The 27,395-nt window shown below is 40.8% G+C and overlaps 1 protein-coding gene across 1 annotated transcript; it reads left to right on the top strand.

Moving 5' to 3' along the window:
• The first annotated feature begins 173 nt into the window (after positions 1-173).
• wnt9a (wingless-type MMTV integration site family, member 9A) lies at positions 174-20,836 on the top strand. Its single transcript, XM_026150162.1, has 4 exons — positions 174-314; positions 13,701-13,960; positions 14,103-14,365; positions 16,756-20,836. The coding sequence occupies exons 1-4, from the start codon at positions 223-225 to the stop codon at positions 17,257-17,259; spliced, it is 1,119 nt and encodes a 372-aa protein (XP_026005947.1). The 5' UTR covers positions 174-222; the 3' UTR covers positions 17,260-20,836.
• Positions 20,837-27,395: the final 6,559 nt, after the last annotated feature.

Here is a 27,395-nt window from a genome sequence, read left to right as displayed (position 1 = left end):
AGACGCACTGAGATGAATAATCTTTCTGAAACATGAGAGGGGAATTGTGAATCAGTTGGGTTGTATGTATCGCGGTGCTGCTCCCTCCCCCCCCCTCTCTCTCCGCTGATGGGAGGAGCGCAGAGCAGCTCCTCTCTGTATAAGAAGTGTTGAACGTTCAACAAGGGATTTTACACAGCTACTCAGGAGAAACGAAATGATCTGCCCTGGAGCCGCAGCAAAATGCTGGATGGACACCTACTCCTGGGATGGTTATCGTTCACAGTTATAGTGTATCTTCTCAACTTGCCTGGACCCACCATAGCATATTTCGGGTAAGAGATGACAGACGCACTGTTAAGTCCATGATGCTACTTTTCATTGATTTGATTGGTTCAAAGCAGGTTTTTTTTTTTTAAATGTCGTAAGTCACTGAAAACTCTTTAGTGAGTTTAGAAAGTGGAATAAGGAAGTTTATTTTTTTAAAGCACTGATTTCGGGTCAGCGAGGTATCACCTGGAGGCCTCACAGCTGGTGTGTGCAGCCGGTTGTCTGCTCAAGAATTTACCTCAGTGAAGGTGCTGCTAATTAAAAAAAAGTAGCAGTGTGTTGGTTATCTTAGAATGACATTAAATCAAATATAATCTAATATAATATAGGTGGAAGTATGTATGATTTTGACCGGTGAGAGCCCCCTCCCCTCCATTCTTTCCCTGACAATTGAGCCAGCGCCCACTGTTCAGTGAGCGCAGCACGTTTGAGTGGCAGGTAGCGGTCAAGGGGTTATTTTGCTGAAACACTTGTAAAATCATATCCTTAGTCGACTCTGAAAACAGCCGTGGAGCCGAAAGGTGAGTGTATATGCCTCAGACTCAACAGCTGGTAACAATAAAGCGATCTGACTGACTGAACTGGTGGCCGAAACGTCTGCTCAGCTTGCACAGAAAAAATCCCCCCATCCAGCAAAAACATCACACAACTTTGGCAGTTTTTTTCTTCTTCTGCTACCTCCATCAGATAAAAACGGGAGAAACGAAAACAGCTGGAACACGTGTCAGGAAACTAATCTGAAAAATTTAGCGTTTCGTGAATCGCGTCCCGCACTTAACATTGTTTCATTTAGAAAGCGCACACGGGTGTATATTTCAAAGTAAGTCATTCCCAGGGAACGCCTTGGATTTTAGGTGTAGCCCACTATGACCTCCACTTCAGAGTGGCTACTCATGCTGCACTTTGCTTACTCGTACACTCTACACTCTTAGCTTCCTTTTCTGTCTTAGTTACAGAAGAACATTAACAGTGCTGGGAAGCCAAGGTCATTCAAATGAGGTCAGCATGTCAGGTGGGACCACAGCCATATTTCACCTGGAGCTGGAGAGTTTTAATCCGAAAAGAAACCCACAGACTGGAATGTACCTGTGCAAGTGGAAATGCACATTAAACACATTTAAGATCTTGGTGCTTTTCTGTATTATCTACAAATATCTCTGTTGATGGGTGCTATTAGTGCTCCCCTACAGGGTAGACACACACACAGACACACAGAGACAAACGGTTGTAGACTGCAGAGTGATGACACTTGAAGCTTTGCCAGCAGAGTCAAATTTATGGTAGGTATGGGTGTTGTGCAGGATCCAGGAGTGTTAGGTGATCTGGGAACTGATGTGAATCTGCAAGAGAGCACAAGAACTGTCCCCTAAGGGCCCATTAGCCTAGTATGTCAGACCTGCCGACCTGTTGAAGTGGGTTTTACATTCTCCTGGAGGCAAATGTTATCTGAATAGTATGTATTTGCTATTGAGTCAAGGCAAAAGAAGTTTTGGAAGTAGTAAAACGCTATGTATCTCACAGTAACTGTTTTTCAGATCTCTGGGTAATATTTTTTTCTTTGTTGGGGGGTGGGGGTGGAGTGTTGCACAAAGTGTTGGCACTAATTTTGGAAACTGGGTGATGCAAGCAAGTTGTATGACACCTGCAGTAGTTCCGTGTGATGGAAATATCTCAGCCCCTTCTGAGCAAAGCATCATCATGTCTAATACTCATGCACGTATCAAGTAGTTTCTCTCTCTGCCTCTTGGTCTTTGGTTTCAATTCATTTCTAAAATTGCATTAGAAGGACAAATGTATCACTGCTCTCTGTTTCTGTCTCCCCTCCTGTTGCAGTGTCGCCCTTTGGCAGGCACTTGTATTAAAGATGACGTGCCAAATTGGCACCAAAATCAGCCCTAATGGTTCTAATGGTAATGCATATTTACTTATTCAGTTAGCACTTGCTTTCAATTACCTATGTCAGTCTGTTCTCTATCTGTGGCATGTGTAGTGCAGAGAGACATGTGGTATTACAATACTCCAGATTTATTATTCTGTGGCCCAGGGAGAAAGGAATATGAATGAGTGTCAGTGAATGATTTAGCCTTGCTGCTGAGGAACATGAAACATACTGAAAGAGCCTGCGCAGGTGACACAGATACAAAATGTGACTGCCCCGTGGCCGGCTTCCCAGAAACTCGACACCGGTGACACTCCAGCACAGTCTTGCTCAGCTTTGACCAGGGGGCATACTAACACAAACCTGTTCAAATAAGTATTCCATGAGCACGAGGCATCCCTGGGTACTGATTTACTCAAAATAGAGGGTCAATGTTGCATACCCAATTTCCAAAGTGCGGTGGAGCATAAGTGTAACATAAACACAATCTCTCCTGCCTCTAGTCTGCTGTAGCTGAGGGTGGGGTGGGATTCCTGGCGTAGCCAAGCACCCGCTTAAATTGTCATCCTTTGCCACAAGAATGTGAACACTCATTTTCTTTCCCTCAGCCTGTTGTGGCAGGTGCTGGTTCTGCTAAATCCGTTATCATTAGAGCTTGAATTGGAGATGCTCACTGAGCTTGCCTTACTTACCTTAAGGTTACAGCACCTTGATTAGATATGGCGTTAACTGTCAGCAAAGGGGATGATTTGTTTGCTCAGGTGACCCCGTGAGGGCTTAGAGTGCTCTCTGAGACGACTCTGTTGGTTTAAATTTAAGTTTTGGTAAAAGGCTTGTCATTCTGCGGTCTTGTAAACTGTGCTGGATGTGAGTCCTTACACTGAGTCAAGGGTTTGTTTTTCTTTAGCACACATGCGACATATACAGGAAGGCTGCCCACAGTCATGCAACTGGGATTTACTAATCACAGACGCGCCGCAGCATCCGGAAGAAGCAAATATAGCGGTTGCTATTTAATTGCTGCAATATCCTTAAAATCTCTATCATCGGTTTGATCCTGAAGAGTAGAGCTCCTTTCAGATGCAATTATTGTTTTCAGCGCTCCATTAAGTGAGGCAGTAAGCCAAGAGCAACAGGATAGCAAATGGGATGTGTGTAAATTTATTGAGGAGTGATGTTTCTTTTCTTTTTTCTTCAGTGTGCAGCCCGTCTGAGGATTTTATCATTTTGCTGACTTAGTTCCTGGCATGTATCAAACGGCATTTTTTTTAAGTTTCAAAGGAGCCTTACTTCTTGAGCACAGTGCAAAAATGTTAAAATTTGTTTTTTAAGCAGCTCCATCTAACCATTTCCTTTGGTTCCCTCCTCCCCCCCAACCCTCCTGTCTTCTGGCTTGCCTGCCTTATGTGCGTGCTGGCATCCCTGCAGTGGTTTGTGGGGAGCTTCTGGGTGATTACCACTCATTAGAAGGAGCAGAGTTAGTGCGGGCTCAGGCTGGCGTTGCCTGGCAGACAGTGGTGGCAAGCGTCTCATTACCAGGCCTTAAGGACTGATTAGCCCTGACGTGCAGCAGGGCGGGGAGCACCGTTGATAGAGGGATTTCCCAACTACATAGGATATCCTGTGGCCAAAGCCACACCTCAAAGGGTATCACTTTAGCATGAGCCAAGAAGATAGGATTCTCATGACAGTGTAGTGTAGTGAGATCACGCGAACCTGGAAGCTTAGATAGCTGACCGCTCGTCCCTCTTAAAAGAGAGTTTTGTTTTCTTTATATTTCTGTTTGATACATCCAGATTTGAGCTAAGCCAGGCTTTGCTTTGAGCTCTGTACCCTGTTACATCCTTCTGGAGTCCTGCTATGTTAGTGGGTACCACATGGTGGTGCAGTACTGTCTGAGAGTGCAGGATGGTCTTCCATCAGCTCTTTCTTGTGTATAAATAGGAGACAAAACGTGAAAACATTAAATGTAAATGTAGTGCAACATTTACTTGGCTTATGCCCACTTGTGGTCATCCTGCATGATGGGTTCAAAATGTCTTTGAACTTAAGCTTATAGAGCAAAGCTGTACTTTTTTTTTTTTTTTGCACAAATTTACATGTCTTTAAACTGGAAGATGCATAGTGTAGCTGCTGATTTTATGGGTTGAACCATCAGTAATTACAGAGCTTGGTACTCACCTTTGTTAAGAAGAGCTCGGTGGCCCCTGATGTGGGCTGTTATGGGGCTCATACTGTGTAATAACATGGTTGTGATGGATATTTTTGAAGATTGAATGGTTTGGAGAGGCTTTCAAAATGCGTTTGGCGTGCTCACATTTGAAGGAGGTACAGTTCTCGTGTCATCAGGATGCCAAACAGACCACAATTAAGAGACGCTTGATTATAAAAGGGCAGCAGGTCCAGGCGTACATTTCATTGATGGATTGCTTGAAGATACGGAGAGGAAAATCTTCTTGGTTAAAATGCAAACATATGATGATCTTTGCAGATGGAGCTGGAGACATGGGCAATTTGCAAAACAGGAAAACTAATATAGACTCAAGATACTTTTAGTGGTCAGGCATTGACGAGATGATGCTAGTTAGTGTGACCACTATGTCCTGTGTTTTCCATCCTTGACCACAGGCGAGTTTTCTCTGCGTAGTTTGTGGGGATAGAAGAGACATGGCACCTCACACGTGACAAGATTAGCAGACTGTCAAAACCCTCACTTAAAACTTTGGCCTTCCAGAGAATATCTGCTTTTATCACATCCAAGAAAAATAGATTTTGATACATTTAGTGTCTTTTAAAAAAAAAATCAAACAGATTATTTCTGCAGCAGTCAGCATAAAACCCTTTTTTTAGTATCATCCACCTGTTTGCAGGGTAACCTGAGTTTATCTTGCATAAACACGATCATATAGAAGACTAAGCTGATGTGCACTCAGATGCTTCACTGGGATGGGTGTGCTTATATACTCTAAGATTCTCCCAAAAGGCTTATTTATCCATAAAGGCAGAATATTAGTTTGAGAATGGACACAGTGAGACACACACTGATGTGAACAGGCCAAGGCACGGAAGACGTTCTGCGATTCACCCTGGGGCAGATTTCATTTCACGTTGAAAGTGGCCCATTTGCATGACGTTCAGCTGCTTTTTAAATCATCAAGCACTTGTCAAGAGTCAAACTTTTCTCACTCCCGTTAACATACGAGTCACGAGTGAGCACAAAAACAGCCGAAAAAAATCGTTGTCAGACGCGGTTAATCGACACTTCGCGTCTTTAACTTTGAAAAATGCTGTGACAAAAGGTATTTGGGCTTTAATATTTGAAATGAGATTTAAAGGAATAACATGTTATATGTGGAAAAAAAAAGTACTGTGTTTGTATCTGCTTTGCTGAATTTCTCTGACCTTAAAGTCTCACCAAATAGCCACAGTGTGGTTCAGCACGTGGAATCGGTGAGAGCCGAGTACAGTATGTGTGCCTGAGTGTGTTTGGTGTGTCGGTGCGCTGGTACAGGGCTACTCTGTGCCATGGTGTGGGCTAGAACTGGGGAGTCATGCGGACACTGCTGCACGCCCAATCTGTGCCAGTCACACAGTGACTATAACTGAGCTGCTGACCTTAGAAGCCTCGAGTTCTCACATAGCAGTTAAACCTCTTACCATGCCCCGCACTCCCATTCCCAGGGCCAGATCCTATAGTGCTGCCACTCGGCTACCAGTTTCCACATTCACAGTCGTGGATTAAAAAGTTAGGCTGGACACTAGATTTTTTCCCCCCCTTTTCCTACTTTTTTGACCTGTAAAACAAAAGTATTTTCTAGTGAAACTTATTACCCATGCGTAGTATCATATACATTTAAAATATCAGAGTCCTGTCTCCTTCAGATACTTTATGGGAGTAGTCTGACATACCCTCTGTGGGTTGTAAATGACCAGAAACGACAGCAGATGACATAACTTTGGGTCATATCCTGTTAAGTCATACAAGATAGCGGACTTCCCCCCCTAGCTTTGTGAACAGCAGTACTTCTAGACATTGCACGACATTCCCACTACGCAGAAAGGCTCATTACTCAACTAATAATGACTTACTTAAGTCCCAGGCCAGTACCACTTTGTTTTGTCGTGTTACTGCACTGTGTCAGTCACAGCTTGTTAGAAGCAATCACAACACCCAGCGCTTTCAACTAGGGACTTATCTTATCTTAGCCATATACACAATCGTTTACTCTTTCCCCCATTTTTTGTTTTTGTTTTAATGATTCGGGGAATTAACAGTTTCTTTCACCATGGAGAAAACGCCTGAGGTCAGTGTAGGATTTCTTCTCTTACACTTCTTCTTGGAGGTGAACAACAGCAACCAGAGAGTCATTCGACACTGATACATGGTTTCTCCAATTATTCATGTCTAAGCTGTGGAGCAGATTGTCAGCAATGGTTAGAGAGGGCCAGTGGGAAAACACTACACACGCTCACATTCCTACTACCTCTGGCATGGCCTGGGATACACCAGATGGGACTTGGGCAGGGTGGTCTGAAGTTCATCCAACATTTCTGAGAAAAGCACACAACTTTCTCCCCCCCCAAAAGGAGGATTTTTAAATGCTGTTATGGCAGCAGGAAAAATGAAAGGAAAAGAAAAAGGGATCGCCGATGGTAAGCCTAATTTACTGCAAAAACTCAGAGTTTCAGAGTAATATGCTTTCTTACATTGCACATATTAATATCAGGTGAGCACGGCAGTTTGTCTTCATCACAGTTAAACTTTTTCAGGACACATGTTCACGTCTATCATTGTCTTGTGTAGGTTAAGGTCGTAGACGGCAATAGTTTTGTCTAGAGACCGTTTTGTTTTGAGCCAACAGCTGGGTTGGAATGATTGACATTCGTTTAGACTAACTGACCAGTGGGAATAGGGGAAGTTTGGAGAAAAGGGGAAAAAAGGAGGAGAAGAAGGAGGGGGGTTGGTTGTGATCTAGGAGACAGTAGACCACACAACCTGCAAGTTGAGGCTGATGGAGAAATTGTGGCTTTTGTGCTTTTTTTTTTTTTTTCCTGTCTGGGCGCATTTAGCCACAACTTGTAGGTGTTGACTTAAGGTTGTAAGACTCCACGTGCGTGTGCACATAGATCCATGCGTGTAGCTGCGTGAATTCTTACCCCAAAAAACAGAAAACTGAAAGTTTTTTTTGTTTGTTTTACTGTATTAACTTGTTGTTTTATTTAAGAAAACATATTTTCAATGATATTGCTCAGCAGGTGGTTTTCTTATCTCCAGGGGGTGATTACACACTAGGTCAGCAATCTGTAATATCATGTTTACTGAATATGGATATCTCCTACAGAGGCTGCAGATCCTAACATAGAAAGCATCCATACAGAGCCGCAGCTCGAGCCCTGTACGTTCTCTTAATTCTTTAAGACTCATCCCTTCTTATGTATCGTCAGCAAAAATTTCTGTTTGGCCGCCAACTGTTCAAAATTCAAACGCACATTAACAAAAAGGAGAAAATAACCTCTTATTCAACAACCAGATGTTTGGCGTGTTTGCTTGATTTAGATTTACTTTTTCTAAGGTTTTCAACTTTAGACTCTCGAGATTAATGTCTATACAGAGACTGTTAATATATGTCTCTGTGGGCACATGAGCACCACGAGTAATTAACAAGCTGCGTTTGTAGTCTGAGAAAGAATTTGTTTAGGCCTAGCACATTTAAGTAATAGGATTTTTTTTCTGACTATGACAGATAGTAGGTATTCTTAGCTGTCTACATACCTTACTAATAAAGAAAGAGCAGAATTACCAGCTGAGGGTCACTTCCAGGAGTGCAATGTAAAGTCAGAGAGCGAGTGATGATGGCAAAGTTTAGAGTTAGTCAATGATTTCCTTGAAGGATTGACTGTCGTGCTCCGCCGCGTGAAATGGGCCGTTTTCGCTGAACCCGCTGCATTGGAAAATGTATATAAAGTAAATGTCACGGGCAATGGGAGGTGCTGACAGGTGGAGAGAAAGGACTAAACAAACTGCACTGTTACCAAGTGAAAGACAGTGGAGGAGGTGCAGCGTGAGAGTAGGTCAGTGATGTCTGCACAGTGTGTAGAGGCAAGAGTGTGAATGGAAAAAGCAAAGCTGAGCAAACATCAGCAGGAATCCCACCTCACATGGGATAATAATGAGTTTTATATGTTGGTGTTATATTCCGTGTGTAATTGGTGTTGCTGTGCCAACACCTCAAACAAAAACACGACAGAAAATGGACCGTGATGTGAAAACACATGTTCGTGCTTTCTTATTCACTGTGGGGAAGATACTGCGAAGATGCATGCGCGTTGCTTTGAAGCGCGCACGTTTCGTGATAATCACGTGGATTCAGGATGGATGCTTTTAATGGACGTGATATAAACGACATGTAGGAGTGAAAACTGTTGGATGTGTTGATGTGAACACGAATCTGACAAGGTTAATTATAGGTAACTTTAAAAAATTGGATATCTACACGGTATATTAGCAGCTGTCTTTGCGTCGTTCACCTTTGACCTTTTCTGTGAATTACATTTATTCTAGAAAAAGTGGTCCCATATTTTTTAAGAAACGCTCTCATGGAGCGAGCGATTGTTGTCACCGTTGCAGGAAGACTCCAGTTATTCCTTTTTGTCCGAGTCTCAGAGTCGACTTTATGATTGACCCAGGTTAACTCTTATCCAATTCTTTTCCTCTTAGCGAGTTGAATGAGTTCATTCTTCAGCAAACAGCAGTGTGATTTATTTATTTATTTATTTTCTCAGATCATCTTATTGGAATGTGTGCGACCCTTTTGTGTGATAGCAGGGGTCACTGTCCTTCATCCAGGGAAAATATTATCTTGAATCCAGCGAATTTGAATCGGATTAAAATGAACAGCTCCTCTCATCAAGTATTAAAAAGTGCATCCATTTGTAAACATTTTTTTTTAAATATAGAAGAAAATAAAGCACGGTACATCTGCGATACTATTTGACTGCGTTCTCGTCTGCCACAGAGTGGAAACATTGCACAAGAGTGAGCTTTGGCCAGTAGTTTCTTCTCCAGAGATGTGAAGAAGTATTTCTCTGCTCGAATGTCCCTCTCCTCCTTGCTTTGCCTTCAGGCTTTCTTTGCAGCTAGCTAGAACCCCCCCCCCCCCCCCCCCCCCCACCTTTCTTTGAAAAAGAGACAATGGTGCTGAGATCAGTGTCGTGTCATCTTTGGCTTCCCTCCAGCTTCACGCTTACCATCATTTTTGTCTCAGACAAGTAGACGTTGCCGAGGCATCTGAGGCCTGTCGTTCTAATACTTGCAGGCATGTAGGGGTTTGGGAAGGTCTGAGCTGATACGTGTTACTGTGCATGTCTTTCTGAGGAATGTCCACAGCATATTGGTATTCGTATATTTCAGCTACCATTAGCAGTCTTTCCAAAGCAGTACACTTAATCGATGTCTCTGTGTTCATTTCCAGACATTTGCATGAGCAAAATGTTGTGTGCATTAAAAAAAGTCTTACATGTTCTTTAACATGACAGGTTCTTTGCTCTGCAGCGTTATTCAATCCCTGACATTCGCTTGCAAAAGAAGTGCTGAGGAAAGGTTGGCAATCGTACGCGACACGCCGGGCCCGTTGGATTTGTTTGTTTAGAGACTTTATGTTTGTTTCCTTGACATTGCAATCAGAGTGTCTTAACAAAGCGTGAAACAATTTAGAGGAAAATGTCAGTTGTTCAGAGAAAGACACCCTTTGCCTCGCTGCGTACGCCTCAAACCATACATTTTTCTTATTCTCCAAGTGTGTTGGGAGGGCGATCTCTGTCAAGACGCAGCTTGCCAGGTTTCCATTTGAACTTGCTGTCAGACAAGTTAAGAATAGGCAAACACACTTTGCAAAAAGAAAACCGTTCGACCCATTCTGAAAGCAAACCCCGAGGACTCCTTTTTTGATTTGACTACACGGATTCTCAACCAGACTATGAATTTATTGTAAAGAAAAATATCAAATAACATCTGTGAACTATTAAGTTCACTGATATTAAATTGAGCACTCGAGGGGAAACATTTCAGTCGGTTATTGGACTTAATAAAACAAATCTTGTGTTGAATAAATCCTGTGACCTTCTGTTCGTGACTCAAGTGATCATGAGTGGTGACAGAATATTCTCTGAAAAATAATAAAGAAGTCTAAAATGTGAGTAATGCGAATCAGCGCTCATCGCTTCTGGTACATTAACTAACCAGGTGTAGACAGTGAGCAGGTGCTCTGCACCTTTACAAAAATATTGCAGAATTTATTTCCATCTTCTTTTCAGACTGCTTGGCTGTAGTAAACTGTGAGGCAACGTTCCCATTTGCTGCGGTTACGCTTCACAGTTATAAAGTTGGACTTCTTTTAATTGGTTTGGCTGTATGCATACTTTTAGCAACCAGGAACGGATGGACAACAATTTATGACTGTTGGTATATTAGTGCTGTGATAGTGGAAATATGAAGGATTAAAGTGTTAATCTTAAATGCTAAATATGTTTTGTCATCACAGCTGAAAGCAGCAAACATTGGCCCAAAAAATAAATGCAGTTCCGATTGCTCTCTTTTCAAAATAAAATAATTCTTCACTGTCTCTCAAGTACGCTTTTTCAGATGTTGTGCCTTGGTGTTGACATGTGCAAGCTGTAATCCTTAGTGCACTGGAAAATTCAGCCTACACTGAATGCCAGAAGTCCAGATCATTGATAAATAATCTCATTGATAAATACTGTGTCGCTCCTTGCACGAGTATCCTTCAAAAGTCTGAAGTCCGGCTGCAAAAAGCACACAGGCCAGAGAGCTTGTGCATTTTGTGAGTTCAGTAAATCCATTTATTCTTCAGTTTCACTTTAACAGTGTAAAGGAGGCCAGAAATTACACATAATGAACAACTAGGGTGCCAGTCCTGTCAGTTGGTGTGACCAAAATGGTCACAGGCTGACAGTCATGTCCCCCGTGTGTGTTTATGAAAGTAATGCCCTGCGCTCTCCATCACAACCTCAGAACGCTGGTTATAGGTTTTGCCAGCTATGTGGCAGTCCCCGCTTTGTGTGTTTTATATATGCATCCCTTAAATAAACTGACGAAAGGAGTGCAAGTCTGCCACATGTTCTCCATACCATGTTTAGAATTGAAATTCTTACTTGCTGTATTTAAAGTACAGCAAGTAATACAGGTGCCTCATTTATGCAGTTGTTCTTAGAGTCTTAAGCTCATTCCTGATGGTCTGCCTTTGTTTGATTCATAAATGTTGCTGAGCGTAATAATAAACAACAAATTTTGTTTAAGCATTATTTAAAAATATAATTTCTAACTTGTACTCGCTTCATCAAGAGCGCTGGGATTAACTTTAACCATTGGCTGTCTGGAGCACCGTGTCATTTCCCAGTAGCCTGAGGGCCACTTTGGGCTACTGTGAACAGTCATCTTGACAGTTTGCTACATTATATGTAGCAAACAGGAGTGAGTTGAAAGACCTCTCAGACACCCTTGACTCCCGCAGACTGCATGCATCTCCACAGCATGCTTAGCATCAGAGTTCACACCCCAAAGACTTGCACAGATGTGCACTTGAATCTGCTCATTCTCGCTTTCTGCAAGGGAGTGCTTCTTAACAGGTAACACCTGTTAAGAAGGTCTTCTTCAATATAAAAGGTTAAAAAAAAGGTCTGGGTCTGGGTGGACTGTAGCTTAAACACACACCCTTCTTGTGGCGGTGTATCTTAAGTTCAGTTTCGGGGGATTTTGTTTGATACTTTTGTTTGTCAAAAAATAAAGCTGCAGAGTTCAAGGTTTTCTTTGTGGGCATTTTGAGAGCACTGTTAGCATACCTGAAAACCTCAGTGTTGAGATTGGCTGGTTGGTCCCATTGTGTTTATAATGTTGTTAACATTTATTCCAGATAAGTGGGCCAGTTTCAGTGACGGGGTTTTGCTACATACCATAATTAATGATAACTGTGACATTATGTCAAATCAGATAAAGATATTATGTCAACATCACAAAATACAAAAGAGCACATGAATTAACTTGTTGTTCTTTTGTAGAGTTTATTTTATTTCATTTTTTTCTTTGTAGATACCGACACTTTCACCATCAACATACTTTCCAGTTTCCAAAGTGGATGTCCAATAATCTTTTGACATAATAATTATGTAGTAAAAAGCCTGATGACCAGGTAGTACTCGATTACAATTTGCATGAACAGAGTGGCGTGGGATGGAGTCAAATTGCTGTTCCAGTCTGCCCCTAAGTGAAACCCCTTGATGACATCATAAATGAGAGTTTAGCCCAGAGTGAGGTGGGACAGAAACACAGAACTAAAAAGATCACCACGTTTTATGTCCCCTACAGAAAGTCTAGATTTTCAGATGTAAAGACTTTTATACGATATATAAGACTTTTTATAATGACAGCAGCAATACTGTGTGCCATGTTTAAATCTGTACAGCGAGGTACAACCTGCCACCCATCTGAAGGATCTGGTATAAATATTTAACCAACCATTTGCTGGCTACTGTTTTACTGTAACACGACAGACACGATCACAGAGTACAAATGTTTAAAATGTCCCCACACTAACTGAATGCCTTGTCATCTGCACATTATAACCTCGTACTGCAGTATTAAAGTGTTCAGTATGCAGCTGATGCTGTAAGTTTATTGCTGTAAAATGGAAAAAAAATTGATTTCAGGAACCTTTGGTAGAACGTCAATATACAGCCCATAACCTACGGTCCAGTTGCCCATGTAAATCTTTGTGAATAGGTTGCAATTTTCAGTACAAAGACTTGTGTTCCTACTGGTACTTAAAATGTCACTACAGTAAAAAAAACATAGTAAGTAACCTTTTTTCAGTTTTAAAGGAGAGGAGAAACTAATTACAACTACAGGTATTTTTAAAGCCCACACCACTAATAATACTGTGTACTTACATTGTAAGGGGCAGAGATATTGATTTCCCTGCTTCTGAAATAAAAAGTTACTGAGTACATTTTCTTTTTTGAAAGTACTCCAGAGGCACTCTTACATTAAGTGCCCCGTATCTTTTAAATTTCCCCGTGGATAAAAACTTCTCACAAAAATGCTAACAGTATAATTTGTTTCTCCTTTGCTTTAAAACAAAAGCTAATTATAACTCCATTGTTCTACAACGGGATTTTTAGGTATCCAAAATTCAAAAGAATTACATGGTAAACCTGACTTTTCCACCACTGCAGAGAATTTGCTCTTTACTCAGACACACCTCCACCGAGAGTTGATCTCAATCTCCAGCAAATGTTGAATTCCCCTGAACATTAACCACTGAACAGCTGAATTCATTTGAACATTAACCAAACTTTTGAGCATTATGTGAGCAGCTGTGCTTCCTGTGCTGTTTATGCAGTATAGCTTTGTCAGTATCCTGTTGTTCTGTCTGAATACTTTATCAAGACAATCCCAGTATCTTTCTGTTTCCAAATGGCTTGTGATGCTTTCTTCCAGGTTGACAGGTAATGAACCGTTGTCTGTCCTGCCACTGAACTCTTTACCAGAGGAGAGCATAGGCAGGGCCCACTTCAAGCTGTGTGACCGGCTCAAACTAGAAAAGAAGCAGCGCAGGATGTGCAGACGAGACCCGGGCGTGGCGGAGACTCTAAGAGAGGCCATCACCATGAGCGCCCTAGAATGCCAGTACCAATTCCGCTTTGAGAGGTGGAACTGCACCTTAGAGGGGCGCCACCGAGCCAACATATTAAAAAGAGGTGATTATTACTACTTTTCTTCCCATTTGAATATGCATTTTATTCTTGTGCACTTAAAACCTAATGTGTGAGTGAGCCAACTCTTTAGAAAACCCTTTATTTTCCTGTCTCCCAATTGCCACTCTCCATCGGGCTTCTCTAGGATTTAAAGAGACGGCCTTCTTGTACGCCATCTCCTCAGCGGGTCTAACTCATGCCATGGCCAAAGCTTGCAGCGCAGGACGCATGGAGCGCTGTACATGCGACGAGGCCCCCGACCTGGAGAACCGTAAGGCGTGGCAGTGGGGAGGCTGCGGAGACAACCTCAAATACGCAAACAAGTTTGTCAAGGACTTCCTGGGCAAACGCTCGAACAAGGATCTACGTGCACGTGTGGACATGCACAATACGAACGTGGGCATGAAGGTAAGTGCGTCAAATGGTCATGACGTACCGACCGATAGCACTATTTACTTACTTGGTCTATCCAATGACGCGATCTAGCTGCACCATGGGAAATGGGGGATTCATTCGTTCTGGAGCTTGACCCGTGCTTCGAGCCAAAAGTCAGCCGACGCAACAAAAGCAAATATCTCAACATCTGCTGCTTTGATCTCAGATCTCCAACTCCTTCTACGACATTGTTGCCTCTTAGAGGTATATGATGGTCTGTGACAGCAACAATATTAGCTAATAATTTATTGAAAACATTAAATTCGACTTCATTTTAATTTGTGACAGTTATTCATCTACATGTCAGCGATGTTGGAAAACTTTTAAGGAGTAACAGTCAAAGAAAAAGAAAGATTTATCAAACTCTAATTTCATAGCAGTATATTTACCCAAAGTGTCAGCTTCACTCGCCTTTTATTAACGCTGCAATTTCTACAGACTTTGAGTTATTCCATACACATGAATCTAACTAGGAAACACACTTCAGTTTGAAGAGGGTCAGAGTTCATATGGCGAGACAGACATTATGTAAACAGAAAGGTTTGCTAATTGCTTGTATGAATCATTTAAACGATGGGAAAATAGCATTAATACAATATACTCTGAGTTCTTTTTGTCGGCAAACATCAATGTGAAGTACCGATTCATTTTGCGCCATATCCCGGATACACTGCATTTCCATATCTTGGCTTTTGCTTTTGTACTGGAGTTTAAACATTACAGCACTGCTGTTTGACTCAAACTGCTCCATCTTAACTGTCTCCAAATATGTAATTAGGATCACCAGATGGGACCTGAACTTCCCTACACCTGGATGATGTTAACTGGGGCATTTTGGGAGAGCAAAATCAATTGAAAATTGTGAAGTGTTTCAAAAATCCAACACACAAGTTTAAAAGAAACCCAGAGTAATGCTGCTGTAAATTTTAGTGAAATCTGAAAGTGTTCATTAGTCAATATTTGGTTTTCTCTCTCAGATTAGATAGGCTAAGAGTCTCATTTGTGCTCTGGTAGAATTCAGTGATTGTTTGTGGTGAGCAAATACGGGTTTTTCATCTTGGAAGTGTTTTTAATAGCAGAATAAATGCTCCTAATATGTCAAGCCAAAGCAAACTAATGGTCTGGAATATATTTCTTTTACTGTGCTTTGTGCCTGTTGTGGCCTTTTTCATTTTGGTTTCAAAATGAATTACAGCTAAAGCACACTTCCCAAATATTAACAGATATAAAACTCTCCCCCAAACGAATGCGAGCTCTTCCTTTTCAACTTGGCTCTCCTAAATCCAGCCTCCTTGGAGATTTTATTTGTGATAAAAGATTTACAACATTGTTTTGGCTCCTTCTTTGTTTTTTTCTTTTCATAATTTGCACATGTAGCGAGGTGTATCGCATTCGCTCAGGATAAATTCCCACGCCGAGGACAAAATTGGAATGTGCGAGCCTCTGCATCCCCCCGACATTTTAAAGGCTGACCTATCAAATTTTCTTGACCTGCTGGTGTGATGAATATGCACTTCCTGCTCCCCGATCTCGCTCACAGTCTGAGAAAAGATTTGTAAATTGTTTCCAAACCCTGTATAAGACAATATGTTATTGTCATTGATTCTCGCGGACACACTCTGCTTTACACATCGTGGTGGATGCAGAAATGAACTCTGGCTGACTGCTAGGGGGTCAAGTGATATTAAAGTAACGTGTTGTGGTCTCTTTAGCTGATAATTCCTCTGTTTCACTTGCAATTATGTGTGATTTTGTGTAAGACAAAAAACGGTTTCTTCGATATTCTTTCTCTTCCCAAACGTTTGCGTGACTTTGCTCTGGGTTATGCCAAAATGACCGCACTATAGCGCTGGGTTGATCAACTCTGGGCTTAAAAAACACATTTTAGTAAAGTACCCAGTACAGGAGGAGGTATGAAGGGTTCCCATAGTTGACTGAATGGATTGTTTTGTGGCTTCTTCTTACCCATAACCTCCCCTCACTTATCATAATAACCACAACTGTTTAATCAAAATTTCATCTGTGGTTATTATAACAAAATCAATCCTCCCACAAACTATAATTCTCTTTTTCTTTTATACAAGAAGCCTCAGACGCCATTGTTCTCCTTTAGTTCACAAGCAATAAGTGAAGTTTTTCCCCTTTAATTATGATATGAAAGAGAGCAATGAATGTAAAATATATGTCTATAACCTTCCCAAGCCGCCGTACTCCACCCAGTTCATCTAGTTGTGAGAATACTTTAATGAATTGGCTCTTTCAAGTTCTGTTTGCTAAACAAAAGCTTGTTAAATTGCATACCTTTCATTGTGTGCCTTCACTGGTTCTCAGTGGTTAACAGTATTGCTCTGTCTCTGGTCCAGGTAATCAAGGCTGGAGTGGAGACCACTTGCAAATGCCACGGCGTATCTGGCTCCTGCACCGTCCAGACCTGTTGGAGGCAGCTCCAGCCCTTCCATGAGATCGGCAAGCAGCTGAAGCAGCGTTACGAGACCTCCGTCAAGGTCGGCAGCTCCACCAACGAGGCCACCGGGGAGGGAGAGATCTCCACGGGCCGCAACCAGCAGCAGCAGCAGCAGCAACAACAACAGCCCCTGCCCGGCCTGAACGATCAAATCCCCCGCACTATGGACTTGCTCCACATCGAGGACTCACCCAGTTTCTGTAGACCCACCAAATATTCACCGGGCACCGCAGCCCGCAAATGCTACAAGGACAAAAACTGTGATGCTATCTGTTGCGGGCGAGGCCACAACACTCAAAGCAGGGAGGTGACCAGGCCTTGCCAATGCCAGGTGCGCTGGTGCTGCTACGTTGAATGCAAGCAGTGCACACAGAGAGAGGAGGTCTACACCTGCAAGGGGTAAACGGGGCACCGTTCAGCCCTTTCAGTCTGAGGAAGGTGGTTGTGTTGAAGAGGAGCATTTTTTTTTCTCATGCAGAGTTTTGCTTTCAGTGTCGGAGCAGCATTCTGCAAGCAAAAAAGGAGCGAGCCAAGAAGCAATAAGCACTTTGAGGGATTTCTGTGGGTTGGGTTTCAGAGGTCCTGCAGAATAAAAACTTTCTCAGACAACTGGGTCAACATCTCAAGCTCTTTATCACAGCGTTACCTTGAAGAGAGACGCTTTCACTTTCCTTTAAGAAAAACAAAAATCTTTGTCATCAATTCACAAGAAAACCGATTAACGCCCAGTTAATGAGGATACAACACAAGGACAGTTACATCAACAGACTGATTTCTGGGGCTTTGCCCAAAGAGGAATGGTGTGTGTGTGTGTTTGTCAATTTTTACGTGTGTACAGTATTTGTAAGCATGTGAACATGAGGTAGATAGCGAGGGGGGGGGAGCGGAAAAATTAAGTGACGACTTTTTATGGCGATTCAAAACCATATACGGAAACTGAAAAAAAAAGGAAAAAGACAGGGTGTAAGAATTACTCTACACGCACATATTTACACTCACACACATTGTGTGTTTGCATATATATGTACATAAATTCAGTTATATTGTAATGATATTATATAAGCCACTTATCTAACTATGTTAAAACAAACCACTAACCACACAAATGTTTTGTTGTTTGTGTGCTCTTGCTCAGTTTTCTTTTTGATTCATGTTGACAAGGCCCTTTGGAAAGCAGCACGCTTGTGTCTGACATCTTTCTGTGGATAATTTATAGATCCTTTGGGACTACTCCTTCATGAGGAGGAACAAAAATATCTTTAATTTTTTCTTTTTTTGTAATATTGTAATATGAAGCTGTTAGTGCATACATTAACAGAAGATAACTAAACCAGTCAGTTTAGGCTATTCTCGGCCAGTGTTCAGGGAATAACTTAAACCACTATATGTGTTTGACTAAACCAGAAAGAACATCTGAATCCAAGGTGGAGATGACAGCGGCCTTGTTATTACAGTCAAAAGCATAGCAACAGGTGATCTCTTGATCAGCAGAAGGCCCACGTGAGACTCAGATCAAAAAGTGTAGAGCTTTGTGAAGCTTAAATCTACTTTGTAGTTCTAAAGAAAACTGTGGAGAACTGGAGGAATTTAACTCCCTGCTATTTCGTATTCTTCCTTCCTCTTCTGCTTCCACAAATTTGATTGAGCCATATGAAATACATTGACACGCAGTGTGTACAGTGGAAGTTCAAACAGTATGGGGCGACTGACTTTTTGTTCAAGTGAAGCTGAAAGCACAAGCCTCTTAGCTAATATAAAGATCTATTATAAAACTAATATTTGTGTAATTGTTCCGCAAATTTATGTCTACGTTTTACTAATCGGCTGTCTTCTTTCTGAAGTCAGTGAAGTTGTTTTTATAAGTTAACTTTACCTTTTCATCTTATTGCTGAGCACCTTTTGACACAGTTAACACAACGCAGCATGCTGACCCCACCATACAAGAGTGACGGTTTGACACTGCAGGAAGTACTGCGTGGTATGAAATAATAAACTTCAGTCTGGTTTTTCCTTAGCCTATCATAAAGAAACAGAGGAAACTGCTACTTTTAACAAAATTTGCCCATCAGCACCTCTAAACTCACTGTTTGGCCTCCTATATCTTGTTTGTTTAATCCAGGAAGTTAAACCACGCCTCGTCTTTGTTACGCTTTTTTGTACATATTAAACAGACAGGATGTAACTTGTTAATCAGTGAACCTTAAAGGTACTGAAAGGTGGCTTTTGATACCTTAGGGCACATTTCAGTCTCGCTGTGTCCAAGTTTGCGGCGTTTATGCAAAGCTAACTAGCTGACTGATAAGAAGAACATGCAAATTGTTTCCATTACAGTTTTATGAGAAATGCCTCTGTGCACACAAACAATGCAGACAAAATTTTGTCATATTCTCAGCACTTAGTGCTTAGAAACATTATATTTTATCAAATACAGGACCTTATAGGCCATATTTTAGATTGGTGTGAATTAACTACTGAGTGAGGGACCCAGCTTTGTATTATAGCACCATTCACGCACTGAAGCCCAAAAGCCCTTTAAAGTATTTAAAGATCTGTATTTATGGATACAGTGCAGTGCAGAATCTTTTTTTCTTCTTGTTTTTTATTAAAAAATGTAAATAGCAAAGGTTTCTTCTCCTGTGGTATAGAGACAAAAGTGAGGCACATGTTCAACTCTCACAAGCATCTGAAACACAAATTGAAATTAAATAAATGAGTGAAGCATTTGCTGAAACGGCATACAGCTGCTGAAACGAGATGATTACGGATTTCAATCATCAATGCTGCACAGTGCATTTTTAAAAAGGAGTTTCACAGTGATTTAAATCAAAGCTCCCTCTGATAAGAAGAGAACCGTGCATGGCTTATTTGTCTAAAGGAGATGAATTCCAAGCATTTTGATATGAGATGGCATGCCAAATAAAGACTGGTCAAAACATATACATAGAACTTTGCACGCTACATGGAAACCATAATAGCTATGCAGAGACGCAAAGCACAAATGCCTGCTTGCCACAGCTTCTGGTGTGTGTTTGCGCCACACACTCCGCCTCAGCCCAAACATGGTGAGGTTCTCTACCATTGAACGGATTCAAAACAGACACGACAGGAAATGCAAACAGATTGCATTTTTGTTTGTTTATAGATTGTACATAGGCGTAGAAATTTAGTCCAGAAAAGAGGAGCATGATGCAGCAGTCCGCTGGGTTTTTAGATGTCACAGTCATCCACGCTCTCAAATCCAAAACTCTGCACTGTTTAGTCATCAGTGGATCATGTACAAAATTCTATGTTGTAGAGAAAAGAAAGATAAATTATTTTTTAAATATATTATGAGCATGTGTTTAGTGTAAATAACTTCAAAGTCTAAATTGATTTTATATCCTGTATTTTTTACTCTGTTTTCTTTTTGGGTGTTTGTTCCTTTTGGGGTGGAGGCTTCGAGAAGCAGTGTATACTATCAACATATTTCATTTTATATCTCAAGATTGTTATCTAAGCACTAACAAATCCTAACAAAATTCAAATCAGCTCACTTTTAGTTGGTTTAATTCACTCGCGGTAATGCAGTTTCTGAAAGCATGCAAAGAAAATCACAGTTATCAAGAATATTTTATAGAACTTAATCTTGTATAATCAGCGGTTTTGTGAAAGGACTGATGATCAGTATGGACTTGTTCACCTTAGGGTCACTTTACATGTACATGTACTTTTTGTTAGGATTTGTGCTGTGCTTGTAAAACAAAGATAAAATACACCAGCTATGTATTGTCCTTTGTGATAATATTACACCAACAAAGCTTTGTCCATGTTCACTTATTCATGTCTTATGGGAACTCTAAATTATTTTCCTCTACCTCATGTGTATAGCTTGTAGGTTTAAACAGATCACAAATGACTGGTAAGAATGTATTTAAGTTATTTAACATCTTTGTATAACAAAGGCGGAAAAAATCTGAAATAATAAATGGATTTTTAAATTATTTAATATGTACGTGCATTATTTGGTAGCATTGAAGTTTAATTAGTATATCATGCCTTGAATTTAAAGTTCTTCCATTACTGATGACACATATTTGCTGGATTCAGCCTCTGAAAATGTGAAATTAATAGTGATGTGCGGATCGATCCTGAAATATCGATTCCTCCGATACCAATCATTTATGTTCTAGAATCGATTCTCACATTAAAATATCGATATTTTAGTAATTTAGGGTAAATTTGTAGTTTATCATTAACAGGAACACAGTGGAAAGAAACTATAACATTCGGATTGTCTACATTCGAAGGAACAACTTCCTCTTCCGGGTTTCATAGTCATGTGTGAAATATAGCTGTATAAATGTGTCGCAGCCCCTTGGCGTGCGCACTCACAAGAATGGCTGAGCGTAATTGGAGTCATGTGCGGACGTATTTTACCTCCACAAACAGCTGAGGCATGGTTTACGATACATGTGGCAAAAAAGTGAGGTGCTGTGGCAACACCACTGACCTTGTCAAACACCTCAGAGTAAATCATATCACAGAATATGACGAGCATATGTTGAGGCGAACTGAAGAGGAGGAGTGGACAGGTGCTGCTAGGGCGAGACAGATGTCTCTCACTGAGTCCTTTAGTGCTGCAGGCAGGCAAGGTGTTCAAATAGTGCAAAACTTCAGTTTTTTATTTCTATATGATGAACTCTGCACTATTAAGTGATAAGAACAAGTAATCTGATGTCCTGTAATCATTATGACGCTATAATTTGAGATAGAATAAATTAAATACGTTTTTGTATAGGGTATCGGTATCGTATCAGTATCGTCGATACCACCCTGAATTTTACTTGGTATCGGATCGGAAAGGAAATCAGTGGTATCGCACATCACTAGAAATTAATATGTTCATTCCTGGCTCCTTTCTTAGGTACACATGTTCAACTGCTCATGAATGCAAATATGTAACCAGCCAATCACATGGCAGCAGCTCAATGCATTTAGGCACGTAACAAGTCAAGACAATGTGCTGAAGTTGAAACAAGGTGACATGGTGCCAGACCGGCTGGTCTGACTATTTCATAAACTGCTGATTAACTGGGATTTACCCACACAACCATCTCTAGGGTTTACAGAGAATGGCCCAAAGTAGACCTGGGTTCAAATCCACCATCTAGCAGTAGAGTTTGCATGTTTGTCTGCGGGGGTTCTCTTCAGGTACCCCACTTCCTCCCGCAGTTCAAAGACATGCAGTTAGTGGGGTTAAGTTAATTGGTTATTCTAAATTGCCTACATGGCTGTCTGTCTCTCTGCGTTGGCTGTCCAGGGTGTACCCCACCTCTTGCCTTATGGTAGCCGGGTCAGGCTCCAGCCCTGCGCGACCTTGATAAGGATAAGCGGAAGCGAATGGATGGATGGATAATTCAAAATAGAGAAAACTTCTGGTAGTTGATCATGATCAGCAGTCCTCCAGAGGTCAAAGGAGAATGGCAGTAGAAAGCCAGTACTAACCCAAATAACCACTTATTACAGAACAGCATCTGTGAATGCATGTCAAAACATGTCGAACTTTGAAGCCTGTCTACAGCAGCAGAAGACCACACTGGGTGCTACTCTTGTAAGCTAGGGACAGGAAACGTAAGCTACAATTTGCACACAATCACCAACATTTAACAATAGAAGATTGAAAAAACATTGCTTGTTCTGATAAGCCTCAATTCCTTCTATGCCATTTAGATGGTAGTGTTAAGTTATGGCATAAATCAAATGAACACATGGATCTATCCTGCCTTCTGTCTCTTTTCAGGCTGCTGATGGTGGTGTAATGGTATGGTGTATATTTTACACACACATTTAATATGGACCAAAATCTCTGCGCAATGTTTCTAGTACCTCACTGATGTTATGACGCAAAGAATTAAGGCAGTTCTCAATGCCTAGGAAGGTGAGTGCAATTTTTAATTTTAAATGTTCAGTTACATTTGAGTGGGTGGCTTTTCTCGGGCATTAAATTGTAGCAATTTCAATAAAGATTTCTTTAAATGAATGGTATTGGCTTAAATTTCCAAAAATGGAGAAAAAAGAGAAAAAAGAAATAAAGATTCAATAAATTGTTTGCTTTTTTTTGGTATAATTATTACCTGTGAGTAGTCAAAATCAAGCCGGTATTGAGAGCTTTTCCTCTGTTCTACAACAGCAAATAACATGTGAGACACAGAAGGTCTCCATCTGGGAAATGTTGGGAAAATAAAATCCCTGAGACCAACCTTTTAAATAAGAAAAGTGATTTTGCTACGTAATAAGACGGTTGAGGTTAGGTGTTTTGGGGAATCTGATGCAAACCTTGCTGGATCGTCACTGTTTCATGCTGTATCCCCCCGCTCCCCCATTGCTATGACAATTTATATTGATTTAGTGTAAACTGATTATAAAAGCCTCTGACATATTACACTGTATATTACCGTAACACTGATGTTTTTACATCAACTCCAAACAATGTAACCATTAAAACTATTGAATGCAAGACATAAACATTTCTGTTTTGGATTTACCGTGTTCGGACATTTGCTATCAGCTGGGGAATCACCGTGTCGAACTCATATTATTTCAACAGGCTCTATCCCCCGAGCAGAGTGGAGATTTCAGAGTTTTCTCTTTCAACAATCTTTCAAATATGTGGAGGCCTCATCATGTAAGTCTTAAAGCTCAATTAATCCAAGAGGAAAGTGGTTCTGTGATCTTAGGCTAATAGAAGCTTCACATACAGTAGTGAAAACAAAACACAATTACGAGAGTATCTGCTCTAACACCTAAAACATCAGCGCAAAAGCCTTTGACATGTCTGACATGTGTACCTAAATTAACGTGGGAGCAGTACCTTCTTGGTGTTAGCAATTCGTCCCCTGGGTCCTAGCTGCTTTGCTTTGAGAAACTAGGAAGCTTTAATGTGCCCCGCTTGCTGGACTCCTCCAAACTTCCTGCCCTGTACCAGCCTCTAATATGAACTGCAACTCTGCGGTCTGCTGTAATAAAAAAACGTTTTGACAGCTGTTAGCATGAAGGAAGAGGGTGCAACTAAAGCACAAGGTGGAAAAAAAGTAGAAAAGAGCGTCATTCCCCACCTCCTCCTGACAACCTACCATTCCCACTGTCATCCTCCTAGTCTGCTCTGGTTGTGGCTGTCAAGCAGAAAGGCAGAGACTATTTTTGAACTGCTGAAAGTGGCAGATGAGTTGTTTTTCCAGCATCACCTCTCTGCACACGGTGCATTTATGCTGCCTTGAAAGGGCTTAACTAAAAGGTGTTGATTGTGGAGTGGTTTTAATGGATAAAGAAATAGGATAAATAAATACGAACGTCACAAATAAGTGATGTGTGATAATGCAAATTTTGGTATCGATCCAATACCAAATAAGTACAGGGCCAGTATTGCCAATAACCTATAAGGGCAACTTTTATAAGGGAGAGAACACTTCTCATCATCAGTTTGCAAATTCTACTTTCCACTTTCCATTTTACTTTCCACAATAATTAGTTAATGCAACAAAAAACAGCTTTCAGCTCTTTATGTATTTTAAAACTGGGTTTTTAGAGACCTTAAATATAAATACGCCTGCCTCTAAAGTACTTTGGGTCAACAAATTCAGTGGGCTACATACTGAACTTCAGGATAGAAACAAAGTAACAATCCTATAGTGATGTATCAATCCAATACCAATAAGAGCGTTGACATCAATACTGTTGAAATTTGGACGTAAATAGTGACCCTTAGTCACAATATTAAGAGCCCGTTCTCCACAAAGTTGTATCCATATGCAACTAATTTGCAACACCAAGTACATTTTTTTTTATTTTAATTTTTTTTTAATAGTTAATTTTAAGTTGACGTTAAAAATATTATTAAAGTGTTTGACCCTTAGACAAGGGTCAACTGCATTGGCTACAAAGTCATACTCTGAACAGTTTCATCGTACTTTAAAAGGTAAAGGCACTCGAAATCAGTGCATAAAGGAATATGAGATTTACTATAATTAGTTAATCTTCAAGCATTAGCTTTATAAACATCAAAACATTGCTTTAACATATGTGCTGAGCACTGTGAAAACACCTTAGCTCATAGCTCCGGTCTGAGCAACTCACAGATTTCTGTTTTTTTTTTTTTCAGTAAGTTGGGAAAAAGCGAGTTCCTCTCTGGAAAGTGTGATAGGGGTCTAAAGAGTATGTGCCTCTTGCCTTCTTCCTGCACCCTGCCCAATAGCATACCCTGTTTATAACTGTTTTTGATTGTTGTTAAGCACCTGTCAAAGCTCCTGCTTGTTCCTCATGCTGGAAAAACATGTGAGCTCAGAATCTCTCAAAACATGGTTTTTTTTTTAAAAAAAGCACCATAATATGGAAAAATATTATTACTCAGTATAATGTGTACTGAACATCTTGTGGTGTAGATCTGTTGTTTGTACAAGGATGATTTTAGTTGAATTGCTTGAAGAATTTCAGTTAAGACAAGTGAAAAGGTTTAGAGAGGCTGTGTCCTTAAGCAAGGCAGCTTACATAAAGATTAACACTCCATATATAATGAACCAAGTCTGATAAAAGATTTCAACTCACCCTTTACAATCAGCAGCACATTTAACAAACCTGTGCAACCACAGGAAAATTTTCTTCACTGGAAGTTGAGGTCAGTCATACAAAAGGTTTTAAAAACAACACAGATCTGAGCTCTACAGTAAAAACTGTAACCAAATTAGTTTTAAAATCAATCTAAACTATGAGGTTGTCAAGTCATGAAACTGTGGATTTGCTACCTGAGTAAGGGATGAGTTCTTGCCTGAAGTGGAGGAATTCAAATCCTGCACAAGAGTGCAGCACTGCTCTGTTGTGGTGAAGACGTGACCTTGAAGGTGAAGCTTTTATTTTACCCATGGATTTATGTTCCTACCTTCACCTGTGGCCGTAAGCTGCGGACACTGAAAGAGTAGGACTGTGGATACAAGCTGCAGAAATTAGTTTTCTCTGAGGGGTGTCTGGCCTAAACCTTGGAGACAGGGTGAGGATTTGGGATTAGGTATTCGGGAGGAACCAAAAGTAGTGCTCCTGCCTTTCCGCATCCAGGAGCCAGGTGAGACAGTTTGGGTATCTGTCTGTGAAGCTTCATCGTATGGTTTTTAGGGCGGGACCAACTGGAATAGACCCCGGACAGACTCGCTGGAGATATCGCTCTGCTGGCCTAGGACCACCTCAGTATCCCCTCCGGAAGCAGCTGTGACTCAGATTCAGATAAACATTAAAAAAAAAAAACACTGAAAATGAACCGGCTGCACAAATGACTAAGCACCATCATGACCGCTGACATGTAATATATCTTTAATATGTCTTGTGATACTATTTGCTGTAAAAACTATCAGTGTTGTTTTTTTCACTGGAATGAATCACTCTGTACTGGAGGTCCCCATGCTTTTTTTTTTTCAAACCTGTGAGTAGGGGGAAAGCTCATAGACCATGACTGAGGCCTCTCCACAAACTGCGATGGATAATGATGATAACTGGCTCGGGAGGTTTTCAACACTTGCTCACAATCATAAAAATGTCAGCTTCACATGACTAAGCTCATTTGTCAAAAAACACTCCTTCTGTTATAACATGCTCCACTCCTACCTCTGCACAAATGAAGAATTTAATATGGCACATAAATTGTAAATAATAAAAAAAAAGGAAAAAAGAAAAAGAAAAAGTGAGCAGACCTGAGTTGACATTCACCTTCTGGAAAAAATAGAATACTAAACAAACAAATAGTTCTATAAATAATAATGGAGCATATGTTTCTTACATTGGCAAACATACTTGAAGACCAGGGAAAGCCCCAGAGACCCCATAGCAGGGTTTCTAGGGGGATGGGATAAACATAGATCTGTTGAGATGCCTGGTTTTTTTTTTTTTTTTTTTTTTTGGGGGGGGGGGGGTTGGACATCAGTTGCACCAGGAGAATTGTATTGCTAGCCAGGAGAGGTGCAGGGTTAGAAACATTTTATTCTTGAGGAAATTCCTCGTATTACTCCATTATTCATCATAATCTCGGAGGAGATGGATGCGCTAACTGCTCTAACAGAGACTGTTTTCAGGAAAACAGTTCATCAAAGTAGATATCCTAGACAGGACAGTGTTCTGATGTATTACCAGTAGGATGTATGCGATGGATATATACTCCTCAGTCCATCAATTCACCTAGACAGTAAGTACTTTGGAGATCAGTGAATGGATATTCAATACCATAACTACATAACATTAAATGTCAGAATAGAACAGTCATTTACAATTGTGAAGGAGAAATTTCCTTTAACCAGGTCACCACCTGTTTTGTGCATCAGGGATGTATGAAATATTAACAACTGGGACAAATTCTGTTTAGTTTTTCCCCCCAAAATGTTGATGTTATATAAGCACATAAGGGAAAGTTGTACAACTGCAATTTGAAGAAGATCTGGAAGTTTCTATCAGCAGCTGCGCTGACCTTCGAAACACTCATTTGTGCGTGTGTAATTTAGGGAAATTAGGTGCACTTGTGGTGAC

Source organism: Astatotilapia calliptera, chromosome 18 (genome assembly GCF_900246225.1).
Source record: "Astatotilapia calliptera chromosome 18, fAstCal1.2, whole genome shotgun sequence".
Classification (NCBI taxonomy): domain Eukaryota; kingdom Metazoa; phylum Chordata; class Actinopteri; order Cichliformes; family Cichlidae; genus Astatotilapia; species Astatotilapia calliptera.
This window is presented reverse-complemented; position numbering and strand designations above follow the sequence as displayed.